The following is a 12,952-nucleotide window of genomic DNA, read 5'->3' on the forward strand; positions in this document are numbered from 1 at the left end:
TGTGAGGCTCGAAGGAGACACAGTGTCTTCAATGTAAAGGGGTTTGACAACAACGTGGCACCTGACTGCATGACACGGAACCAGCGCAGTTGCTCCTCGATGTTGACACATCCTTTGGATAGGTACTGTTTTCAGTGGGGCCTTCGTGACTTCTGTATTTGACCCATGCTTCATCGCAGTCAGCTTGACCTTTTAGATTTGGCCTGTCTCTGGTTGACATTTTCTGCTTTTAAGCACTATACTTCAATCTAATCTTTACAAATGTATAACTACGGATCTATGTATTGAACTTTGTCGTATTGTCATTGATTTGTTCTTAAATGAAGCCCTATTCTATTTTTGTGTGGTGTTTTCCCTTTTTACTGTATTAGGTGCGGCACAAATACTTTACACATTTCTTCTTAAGTTAAGCCTTACTGCACTCTTCCAAGCTACCAGAGGCTGAGCACAGGTTGACTTATGTTGTGTATATGAATTACCCTGAATAGAGTGGTGGTGCCTACTTGGACAGAGTGCATACCTCTGCCAACTAGAGACCCCATTTATAACAACAACTCCAAACATTCCTAACATTCCTTGAAAAATCTAGGGGCATATTATCAAGAACATCGTTAAAATTATCGCCGCGTTAGCGGCAGGAAACTGCAGAAAAAGCGGTGATAATGGGCTTGATAATATGCCCTTGTGAATTCCCATAGAAGCCCAGGTTCACAACAGAACCTGGGCTTCTATTGGAATTCACAAGGGCATATTATCAAGCCCGCCGCTAAAGCGGCGATAATTTTAACGCCGTTCTTGATAATATGCCCCCTAGTTATCTAAAGAGACATCACTAGAATTCGAAGTGTGAAGGTACTCAACAAATCATTCGAAATTGAGTGAGTACTTTAAGACAGGACAGTTCATCTTAACTTTAATAGCATACCTTACATCACTATTAGTACTTTTAAATAGCAGGTTTGTACTACTCCAATCTAAGTGCAAATTTATTCTGATCAGGGAAGTAATTCCTGTAATCAATGCCTTATATTTTCCATAAACTGACGCATGACCCTTCCTGCTACACAGCTACAGAGCATCAATTTAAACAAACCTTCAGCATTTATTGTAGACATGCTTAAAACTATTCAATGTTCACCAAAAGTGTTGTCCTACACTTTTCGACTATGGAATATACTATTTGTTGGCATACCACAGTAAAGCATGTTACATATTTGTTTCAATATGATGGGTCATAAGTGGCGTTGTTTGTTATCTGTCAATAATTTGCTTAGGGGGACAAATCTGCAAACATATATGATCTTTTACTTTGTGAGGAGATAGCAGTTTGCTCAGTTTATGTTTATTTGGTAGGTAAAATGCGTTGTCTGTAAAATAATTTCATTACGTTGCTAAAAATTGCATACTTCACACATTTACACAAATTGAAAATCTACGGTGTACAGGTCTCTGTAATTTAAAGAATTCACAGAAAATCATGTAGCCTATTCACCAAGGTATTTTTGAGTACATAAAGTAGTACTACTGTAGTATTCTTTGCATACTCCTGCACACCTTTTGGAATTGGCCCCAACAGCTCTAAAATGTTATTAAAATGGGAATGTTCAGGGAATATTCACATACAGTTAGTATAAAAGTGAAGGGCTCTGCCCTCTTTCCACATTTACTAATATGGAGGTAGATGTTATGGAGCCAATTCCCAAAGGCATGCCGAAGTACATAGGAGTGCTTCAGTAGCACTACTTCCATTACTCATATATGCTTTTGTGAATCATCCCCATGTGGTGAAATCTAAGCAATTTATAAATGTCCAAGTAAAATCTTCCTCATTCCTACTCCTCTAGTTTTTCTGCCGGATGGACAATACTCAGGATTAAGCATGACGTTCATCTCCCTTAGAACATGCATTTTTGTTTGCTTTTCTCCAGCAGAAATCTAATTTTCTAAGTGTATAACAACCCCCTCCACTGAACCAACAAATATTCCTACCTATTATAGTACATTATATGATATTTGTTATGTGTGTTTCCACTTTGGGGCAGGCTGTGCAAACATTTGGGAATACCTATAAACCTTTGACCAAGTGATCATTCCAAGTCGTTGACTTACATTTGTATAACATCCACCACACTTGCAGGTTTTCTCAGGAGAAGTTTAGTTACAGTAAACAAAATCTGCAAAGATAATTCATCATTTGTGAATGTGAAGCCTGTTGTGAATATGGCGCACACCAGGCCCGGACTGGCCGTTGCAGGCACCGGGCAATCCCCCGGTCGGCCGCGAGGGTGGGGGCCGGTTTTGGGTCCCAGGGGGCCGGTTTTGTTACAGGGTCGTTTTTTGTTTTTTGCAGCATAGCTGCAAAAACGGCACTGTAACAAAATCGGCCGAAAACCGGCCCTAGCAAAGAGCGCGGTCGCACCCCCCAACCCCCACGGGGGGGGGGGGGGGCGGCCGAGCACTTTGCCAGGGCCGGTTTCGGTTCCCAGTCCGGCCCTGGCGCACACTCCCTGAAAGGCACTAATACCAAGTAGTAGGATAATCCAATTTTGGGTGCACAGTCCCATCTGTGGTTGAACAGCAGTGCAAGTAGAGAGCAAATTAGTGGTACCAATAATTAACAGATATTCAATTTTCACACATGATTTACCACACTGTAATCTCTTGCATTCCACATGCATTATGTTATCTTAGTATGACATTGTTCTAGAAAGTCACTTACTTAATGAGCTCAGCAATTATTTGAATGCCATCTGATGAAGACAGATACAGGATTGGATATATTTTATTGAACAAACATACCATTTCAACTTAAGAAGATATACAGCATTTTATTTAAAAATCTGAAACATGTTTTAACTAATCCTCTAAAATAAGTGGACATGTAGAACAATAGGTGCTGCAGCCTTAAACAGCTGAAACCCCTGGTGGCAAATGTTTAATAATCTGTAATATGATAACTAAATCCAAATATATCTGTGCAAGTTCTTAAGTTCTTGATTAAATGCTTATAAATTCTGAATGTTTATGCACACTTTCTATAACGTCAGATATTTTTATATTGCTATTTTACCATAACTTAAACATTTCTGTTAATGTTTATTTTGCAGCACCTTGTGGTAGCCGGTCCACAGGTTCTGAAGGCACAGTTCTTTCTCCAAACTACCCCAAAAATTACAGCGTGGGGCACAACTGTGTTTACTCTATTGCAGTTCCAAAGGAATTTGGTGAGTAAAAATAGAATTTATAATTTATTTTTTACTGTTGATAGTAAAGGCACTGCCAGAAAAAAAGAAAGCCTCAAGCAACAGTATGATATCAGTGAACTAAATGACTCTGGCGATGGACTGGATTGCTGGTGGAATGGGGCAGATTCACTAGCTCGTACCTCACTTGCTAATTTAGAAGAATTGTTTTAGTCACAGAGGAGGAGCTTACGCATCTCACTCACAATAGGAAGGACCATTCCATTTATGGTTGTTAACTGCTTTCATGTTTAGGCTACATACTGCATTTTTAAGGAATCCAAGCCACACACCATCTTCATTTCCACTCCTTAAATTAGTTAACAGTGCAGTCTGTTGAAGCAGTTTACAGTCAAGTAGTAGTTGTGAGTTTCATCCATTAAATATTTTACAGAGAGAATATGGTTTTGTTTGCATAAGAGATTAGTTTCTTCATCTTAGTAAATTGGCATTATTTGTTATAAGATTGATGAGATAATCAAAACATAGAAATCAAGTCAAACATTGTGCATCCAGTGGATGTTACTGAATATGCACATTTTATTCTGGTGTAGAAGCCATAATGGCAACTGTAAATGGCTGACATTAGTGAATTAAGTGACTTTGTGAATGTTTACACTTATTTATATAAAAAGACCTGTGTTGCTGATCATTTCATGGAACCTGGGCTCATTACATAGTTCAACATTTTGGAAATATAATAGCCTTTGTCCAGCTGCTCCACTGTGAATAATCCTATCTACATAACATCTAGCTAACCTTTGTATCATCCACTGTATTTTGAGTAACCACCTAATTCTGTATCTGATCCTACCAAACAATGGGTTCCTCTGAACAAAACTTCTATTTGAAGTGCTCCAAAACACGGGGGTGACAAAAGCAGCGATTCTGTTTCTGGATAATTAATGTGAAGAAAAGTATATGCATGCCCATTATCAGAGGCAGTTAGAGTAACCAAGAGAAAAGTTTTATTGCAGGCAGAAGTGATGTGGAGCAAAAAAGAAGGTTCAAGTCTAATCCTGAGAGGATGCTCATTGGCTGAAGCAGAGAATATGCAAATACATAGGCAGGTTGAAAAAAATCTGTCTATTGCTATATCAATGAAACCTAGGCGAAAAGAATAGCTGACATGATTAACAGTTGATTGCTGATAAATTGAGGAGTTTGAGTATAAAAAAGATGTTAGTATGGCAGACAAATATAGGATGTTTAAACTTATGTGAGGGAATTCCTGTGGGATTGAAGTAATGACAGTCAGTTGAACTTTAGGCTGATTGACTTATTTAAGAGCAAAGGGAAATTAGAGAGGAGTAAGTAGCTGGATTGGGAAGAGGGGTTGGTAATTTGTTTTTCTAGCATTATAATAGCCACCAAGGATTTAAAGCGTTGTGAAGAGATGCCAGAGAGGAAAGGTTTGTTAATAGTTTTAGAGAGCTAGGGCATCACTTTAGAGAAGACTATCGAAGAACTTTGCTGACGAGGTGGATAGAATTACACAAGATGAGCTGAGTCGGAAAAAGGAGGAAGGGCAAAAAGTTACACACAGATGTCAATTAGGGGTTTCCCGGCATCACAGCTGCGACCTCTGGCTTGACCCTTGCAACCTCTGGCATTGCCTTTGTCAACCCCTGACTTCGGAGGTAGCAGAAACACTGCTGAGAACATAGGGGCAGCTCATTCTTATGGACGTCAGTTGTGTCTCTACTTTCCTTATTTTCTGTCATTTTGTTTATTATACTAATTGTGAATTCACTATTAGTATAATAATGCATAGAGTACAATTAGCTGGAATATGACCCTCCCTGTAAGGTGAGGTAAGCAAACAATGCTTTTAAATGTATGTTGTGTGCGTGTTTGTGGGTGGGAATATGTTTATGTGAGAGACAGTGTGTGTAAGTTAGGGAAATTAAATGTCAAATGGCATGTGATGTTGCTTCCACTACCCAAGGCAATTGGAAGAATTGACATTTATAGAATTACACTATAGCAGAGAGCTGTGTGTTTATGGTTTTCCAGAAGAAGAGGATTTGTGGAAAAATCAGAGTCAAGGTCACTGTCTTAGACGTTTGTCTGAGTTATAATGATGTGAAAGAATAGTTGCAATTTAGATTTTAGAAGAAAACCTTTCTAGTTGTAGATCCAACTACAGCTATATATTGTATTTAATTTACTTAGCATGCTAAACAATAATAGAAAACAATCTAGGTTCAGGGTGAAATGGTGAAGGCGAATAGGGGTAGAAGAGAAAAAGTCAAAAAGCAGGACATTAACAAGGGGGAGGTTACAAGAGCAGTCAAATTCTAAAGTAATTTAGCAGTTAAGGACTCACTAGGCATAAGGGTAGAGTTTGTTCTTAAGAAGGTTGTCTGTGTAGTTTTGAAGCTTTTAGCATGAACAGTTTTTCTGTGAAGAAGTCATTCTGTCATGAATGAGGAAAGTTATTTCACATTTAAGCAACAATTTTGGAACATATTTTCCATCCCGCCTTTTTCTTCACTTGTAGGTAGACAGCATGGACTCTTTAATGGAGCAGAAGTTTCAGTCTTCGTTTGAAAAAATATATCTGCGAGGGATTTAAGGTTTTTTTTAAGTGTTAGCCTCCAGATAGTACAGAAGGTGTTAATTTGTTTTGTTCATTATTTGGCAGCCCTTTTAGTTTCTCTATACAGAACGATAACTAGTGATGTTACTTCAAACCAATGATTAGACCTTTTGTCCTGTTTTAAACCATTTACATTTCTTTCAGAGACTTCTATGAGCTGTTGAGAAAGACTGTTGAACAATGGCATAGTCTGGAGAATACAGTAGTTAGAATAAGGAAGATCCATTGAAGTATGAATCGCATACTTTGGATAAGTTAAAAAAAAGTTCATGAGCATTTACGTTATTGCTTGAGCTTGTAGAGTGAAGGAGAGAACGGAAGTCAAATGCAACACTGAGGTTGTGTGCTGTCATGACATAAGCATTAGGTGGTTCAGTTAAACTGGTCAATTGAATGGCACCAGTATTGGCTCTTCAGTTTCAATTGTCAGGATCCCGGTTTCGTTGGTGTCGAAGCAGTCCTTCCATGCTTTGTGACTATCAGGAATGTGGTCACTGACTATGGTAACTGTGCTATCTTAATGTAGGTCAATTAATATTGGAGTAACTTCAAAGAATATTTGAAATGTTGTCCAAATAAAACTAGTGGACGTGTGCAGGTATATATTACGTTATAATTTCATGTTAAACCTAATGTTACGCAAATGTTGAAGTCTTTTGGCTTGCAGAACAATAACAGAGTTGAAACAGAGTAGGGTCGTATTGTGGACGAATTCAGTTTTTAGCTTCTTCTTCAGAAGTGGTAGGCATTCGCTCTAAATCAAATTGGAAAGGTGTTGTCAAAGATGTTTTAATATTGAGAATGTGAAAACATTTGCTCTGTTTGTTACTTTAGGTGTGAGAGACCATGATCAAGTGCATCCTAGAGAATTTCCAGGGTAATATGTTTCTTTTGAATGAACACAATAATGGAAGAATTTGATTATTCAGTAGTTATGACAACAACTGATGATATAGAGGTATGAATGTAAGATAAATATGCTCATTGTACCCAATTTAGAACTGGACAAAAACAGTTGCATTCTGGACTCTCTGAGTGCAGCATATTTGGTAGAAATAATTGGCCAGTGCTTTTCTTGACTTCAACTCAATCTCTAAAAAGCAAAAATGATACATTTTAGCAATTTTTATTTGAAAAACCTCTTAATTTATTAGTTTTGTTCTGCTTAGGGCTAAATATTAATAGCCAAGGATCTAAGTAAAAGATGCACCACAGAGTTTAATTATGATAGAAGTCAAACATATTTTCAAACTGTTAACGTTCATCCAATCATTGGTTTTGAGCATAGATTCAATGACAGGAAAAGTTTTTTTTTTCATTAGTATAAATATAGACCTTTACTCAGAGACTACAAATCAATTGGGTTTGTAACTGCAAATCTATATTACAGAAAGCATGTGACCAAATGTCCCACAAAATTATACATTTTTAATTTCTCTCTTGCATGGAATGAAAAACTGATTTAATGGTCTTACATGCACTCAAATAATAAATGTAGACTGTGCCATCTTTACATTTTAACTAATAGGAAGTTAGACATTTTGGGACCATTTCACAAGGGCACAAAAGAGTAATTAAATTAGTATGCTTTTGTGAACTTGCACCTCTATGTCCCCCTATGTAATGCATATACTGCTTTTAAGTTGTGTCCAGCACATCTAAACCAAAAAACAAAGTCACTACACCAGATTGTGCACATATTTAGGGACTAATGCCAAGAATGCAAGCTTTCTTGTCTGAAAGGTTTCATCAGTACAGTAAAAGTTTAATATTTTGAAGAGGAAATTATCATATAAAATAGTATTTATCAATAATTGGTACTTTTTTTAACAGTTGGGAATAAGTATGACAGTCCAGGCATAATATTTGGAATTAGGATATACCTTGTGTTCAAATTCTACACACTAACAGTTAAGATCCTATTTACTTAATGTGTCACAGATAAAAAATGTGTGATGTTGCCTACAATCATGACTTCTGTTATGTAGAACCAATGTTAGCCTAAAACGTATATGTGTGTGTTTATTTTAATATTACCCAGTAGTGTTCACCACTGGGTAGTTGCAGTTAGGTCCACAGTTCCACAGGAAATTAATTTTTGGGTGTGTTTATAACTTTGGTGCCATTTTATGAAGCTTCCCTAAACTTTCCCCCAAAAAGTTCATCCAGCTCTGCTTCTTCTTGGAAAGTTTCGAGGTGATCCGTGAAATGGGGGGCTGAGAAAAAAGGGGGGTGCCAAAGGCATTTTCCACATGCAATTAACCATAGGAAATTTAAACAGCGATACCGCAAAAACGGCAGAATGAAATTACACCAAATTCTGACTGAAAGCTAGATCTTGGTCCAGAAAGTTTATTCTTGTGATTTGGTGTACATCTGTTCAGTAGTTTTTGAGAAATTAAGATTCAAATTTCATATATGACTCAGATCACGAAGGATCCTAGGACTCAACAGATCTAAAGAAAAGATTTGATTAGCATCAACCACATCAAGATGTGGAGCCATTTTTGGACTGCCCCTGTCTTAGAAAAAGTATGAAAAAAGTATATATGGTGACAGGGAAGGAATACCCTGCCCCTGCTAGGCCTGGTTGGGGTGTTCCCAGGCCCCCACCACCTCTGGGGTCCAAAAATATATATATTTTTTTGCAGTGTGGCAGATCCAAAAATTGGGTGGAAAAAAATGCGACTTGGGTGGGCCAGGGCTTGGGATAATTATATTTCATGCCCTTGCCATAAACTGCTAATTACTTCCTAAAATGCATCACTCATAGCACATTCTATGACATCATTGATAACATCACTGTATCGTCTGAAATTACATAATTGATGACAACACTCTGCATGGAGGGGGCACGAAATATAGTTATTTTAGGAAATGAGGTATAGGTACTTGAAATAACTATAGCGGGTGAATTTCAGTGGTTTTGTTTGTGTAAAACAGTATATTTTAGCCGACATTTTCACCTAACCATAATGTCGTTTTATCTGTTGTTTTTTAAGAGAAATTCTAAGGATTTTTTAGTGAAGGATTCAGTTCAAGCATCAACTAAAGGACATATGTCTGCCATTTGTACTGGGTTGAGAGCAATGTCTCTGCCTTCTGTGTTCAATAACCTAAATCCCAAAATACCCTTATTCAGACCATGTCACCATTGTTTGTTAAGGTAAACATATATGAGAGAAAGCCATTTGAAGATTGACTTCTTATTCACATACTGCCAATGTTTACATCTTTTATTTTACACATAAACATATTATTTCATTCATTATTCACCCTGTATCACAGACAGTTAAAGGCTTTGAGTATGTTGCACAAGTTCAGCATTTGAGGCAGCTGTCATTTATATGAATATACACTAATAGTAAAAAAATACTATAAAAAGGACTAAGACATTTCTAATTATGATTTCCAGGATAGAATTTTTTTTACATATTGGGGAAATGCAGATTTGCTCTGCAGTATTGTTCTCAGTCTATTTTTTAAACAGATATCCTATATTGTAGAAATAGAACTGATTGTTTTCTTTTCACGTAGAGCTAACATACCATTTAACAATATACTGATTTATGCCGGCCAGATATAAAAACATATATGTAAATTGGGTTTTCAAGATTTTCCAGCCAACACTAAGGAGCATGTTTAGCTCAGAGTTTCTGGCACTCTTTCTCTGTCCCTTTTTCATCTTTTTTACTTCAGTGCCCTCTGTAGCAGAACACAACAAAACCTCTTCCAAATGTTTTTCGTTGTCCATTTACTACAATGTTGGTATTTGAGCTCCATCTGTTTTGTGGCATAGTTCTCATATTTGCTTCACAGAGGCATTATGAAGGCACTGCGGTTCAAACATAACTACCGCTATGCCACTTAGCAAAACACTGAAAAATCACAAAGGGCTTTTATTTCAATAAACAATGCAATAGATTTGTAGTAGTTAAAAGTGCGTAAGATAAACAAGCTTTAAAAGCAATTAAAAATGGCCGAGGTGTTAATGAATGGCTTTTCTGTTAGAATGATTATATGTACTTATTTTCCTTGCTATTAAAGGATTGCTATACATTTTTGTCCTTCTTATTTTAATGCTATCGCTCTGACGAAAGAAGTGTCTGTTTCAAATTTGTATGTGCTTTTTCAATAGGTTTTCAAAAAATAATTTGTAAATAATATTTAGTATGTGATATTATAGCCTTAGAACCCACCATAGTGGGTTCTACCGGCTACTAAAGGCCTGCTCCAGTGTTAAATGCCGAGCCGAAAGCAATGGCCTTTAACAAGTCAGAGGGCATTTAATGTTCAGTAGCGCCCGCTACGGAGGGTTCGAAGGCTATTAGAACATTCCAACCCTAGAAGGCAGAATGTTCTAATTTGTAAAACAAAGGCCTCAATAGAGACCAAAACCAGGAGGTACATGGTTTGTAAAGGAACTCTACTTCAGTTATTGGTCTGAGCCAGGAAAAGGCTTGTAATGATGAGCATAAACCGAGTTAGAAAAGCAAAAATCCAATTACAACATTCCCCTCGCTGAGGTACAATGTTTTAAATTAAATAGACTGTAACCGAAAGACATACTTTGAAATGTTGGAGCACAAGTTTTTGACCATTGTTATGGGCCCTCAACCAAACTTTAATTGTTAATGGCACTCCCGACATTCCAGTATTCTAAATAAACATTACTACCCAAGGGGAGGACATTTTAGAGAGTTATTGAGAGGAGTGGAGCCAGAATCCCCAAGGCAAAGCAAGAGTGTCTATTCCACCCTGGTCAATAATTACATGGGCATGCCCTCCCCCTTGTATCACACATTTCTATTGTAAATCAGGCCTTTCAATTTAGGAGCAATATTTGCAAAATTATTTGTTACATGGTGGTTTTTGCATGGTATTATTGAAGTGGAAGATTGCTAGAAGCATAGCAGTTTTTTTTAAAGATGATAAGGCGCTGCCATTATTTCCTCTTTATATGCACTGTAGTGAATACCTGGCTTATGGTCACAGAATGGAGTACAAAGAAAGAGAGTAAAAGATTATATTCACAATATAAATAATAATTGTGACATACGAATAACAATAATTGTGACTTCTAATGTGATTGTAAGCTGTATAAAAGGCTAATCCTCTGATGGGATTTGTTAAACCATATTTGAGATAAAAAAGCTTCGCCTATTGCCGGACTTTGCCCTGCATGCCTACTTGTTGGGGTCGGACTATATCCCCTAGCTTTGCTGACTGCACAGAAAGGCGGATCTTGCACCGGAGTGTCGTAAATTCACTGGAGGCACCAAGCACATTCCTGGGCCAAGAGCGGGCCCGTCGGTGCCCGTCTGAGGCCGAACAAGCTGGGCTGGGCTCTGTCTCTTGGGTCTAGTTCCTGGTAGGTTTCATATTTGTTTAATACAATGCCTGAGCGTGAAGCTGCAGTCAGGTTGGTTCCACTTTATTTTATCATTAGGGGCAGCTATGAAAATCGATTGACTTTTCTCCTTACTAATATCGTGAAGGTATGGGCTGTTAATCATGATGGAGTAGAAAATTGCTGTGGACCCTAAGGGTGGTGAGAAGTGCCCATGTACTACGCCCTCTTTAACTACCTATCTTACCTCAGCCATGGGAGCAATTTCCACTGAACTTAATTTGTTCAAAGACTACATAGATGCGGTACAAAAATTGATTACCGAGCCAACATCTTCGTCTATCGAACTCAACCAGAAGGCCCTTGATGAGAACCTCAACACGTTCCCAAATTGTTACCAAGGAAAAAGACCACACAATACGCATCCACACAGTCGCATAGGTGAGTAGGACCAGATCAAGAAACCTGTGGGCAGTACATTATAATAGTAGTGGAATAGCCCTGGAATCAATGAGTTCCATCTCCCCAAAAGGCCCACCACCGGTTAAGAGGAAACGAGTTGAGGAGAAAAGACAAGGTCCTTCCATAAAGGTCTGTCTTTCTTTGGGTGTAATGAGACTTTGCCACCTACTGGGGCCTTACATCAGGCAGACTCAAATAAGATAGTAAAATGAATGATCCCCTCAAATCCTGCTGCCAATCTATTATCTGCTCTCTGGAGAGAACATCATCATCTTTTAGGGATTAAATATTGTGCCATATCAAAATATTGTCAAGGACAATTCCGTAATTGGGGAGGTACTACATAGTAAAGCTGTACTCCAAGTAGACTCCTTTCAATCCTAAATTCAACCGCCTGATACTAGTATAGGTATTGATAAATCCAGTGCCCTGGGAACGGGGGTGGTCAAAGACCAGCCTGATTCCACTGTAAAGATCCTAGGCTGGGCCATCCTTAGTAAAGTAGAGGACTGGCCAATAGGTCAATTCCTTTTTTTCACCAGTCCAGTATGGTTCCGACCTGGTTTAGGTTCTGTGGAACAAGTTCTCAATTTACCCAGAATTCTGGGAAGTAAGTTAAAGCAGTAAAGGTGCCTTGCATATGTCTTTCATGGAGCTCTCCTGTGCCTTTGACTTCGTAGATAGGGAGAAGCTGTGGGAATTGATAGAGCAGGCAGGTGTCAAACCCCTTTTGTTGGACCTTGTAAGTTGCCTGCACTGGAACACTACAACAAAAGTGTGTTATACACCGCAAGGGGATTGCACACAACCAATAATGGTCACCAGAGGTGTCAGGGAAGGCTGTATATTGTCCCCCTTAATGTTCCTATTCTATATTGATTCTTTAAATATCTTTTAGGGTCATGTAGTAAAGATGTTCCTAGAATTGGCCTCCACTCAGTCCTATACGCGAATTATGCAGTCATTTTTGCCAATTGCCTTCAGAATCTTTTAATGTCTTTAATGATTTTCTGTCAAAATGAAATCTTAAGGTGAATTACCAAAATTCATTTAAAATTACTTGTGGCCCCAAATGCATTAAGTCCTAACGTTTCTCTATTGGGGGGACACAAATAGAAAAAGAACATTATTTAAGTATTTAGGTATTCTGTTGGATGCCACCAGGATGTGGATAGGTTAGTTAACCAGATAAAGCAAAAAATAGGGGCAGCCTGTGAAATGAATTTTAGGTTTACTAAAAGGCAATGTCACAAGCTGATTAAGGAGATGACCCAGCTCTATAGGAGCAAGCGCCTT

General features: G+C 38.0%; 1 protein-coding gene across 1 annotated transcript in view; it reads left to right on the forward strand.

Annotated features, from left to right (window-relative positions):
* The window catches only part of CSMD3 (CUB and Sushi multiple domains 3), a 3,006,114-nt gene that overhangs the window by 2,200,003 nt on the left and 793,159 nt on the right, over window positions 1-12,952 (forward strand). Inside the window, exon 32 of the mRNA XM_078686868.1 lies at window positions 3,108-3,224. Coding sequence (XP_078542994.1) covers window positions 3,108-3,224 — 117 coding nt within the window. The remainder of the gene's footprint in view (window positions 1-3,107; window positions 3,225-12,952) is intronic.

The sequence above is a fragment of the Lissotriton helveticus genome, chromosome 4_1 (genome assembly GCF_964261635.1).
Source record: "Lissotriton helveticus chromosome 4_1, aLisHel1.1, whole genome shotgun sequence".
Classification (NCBI taxonomy): Eukaryota; Metazoa; Chordata; class Amphibia; order Caudata; family Salamandridae; genus Lissotriton; species Lissotriton helveticus.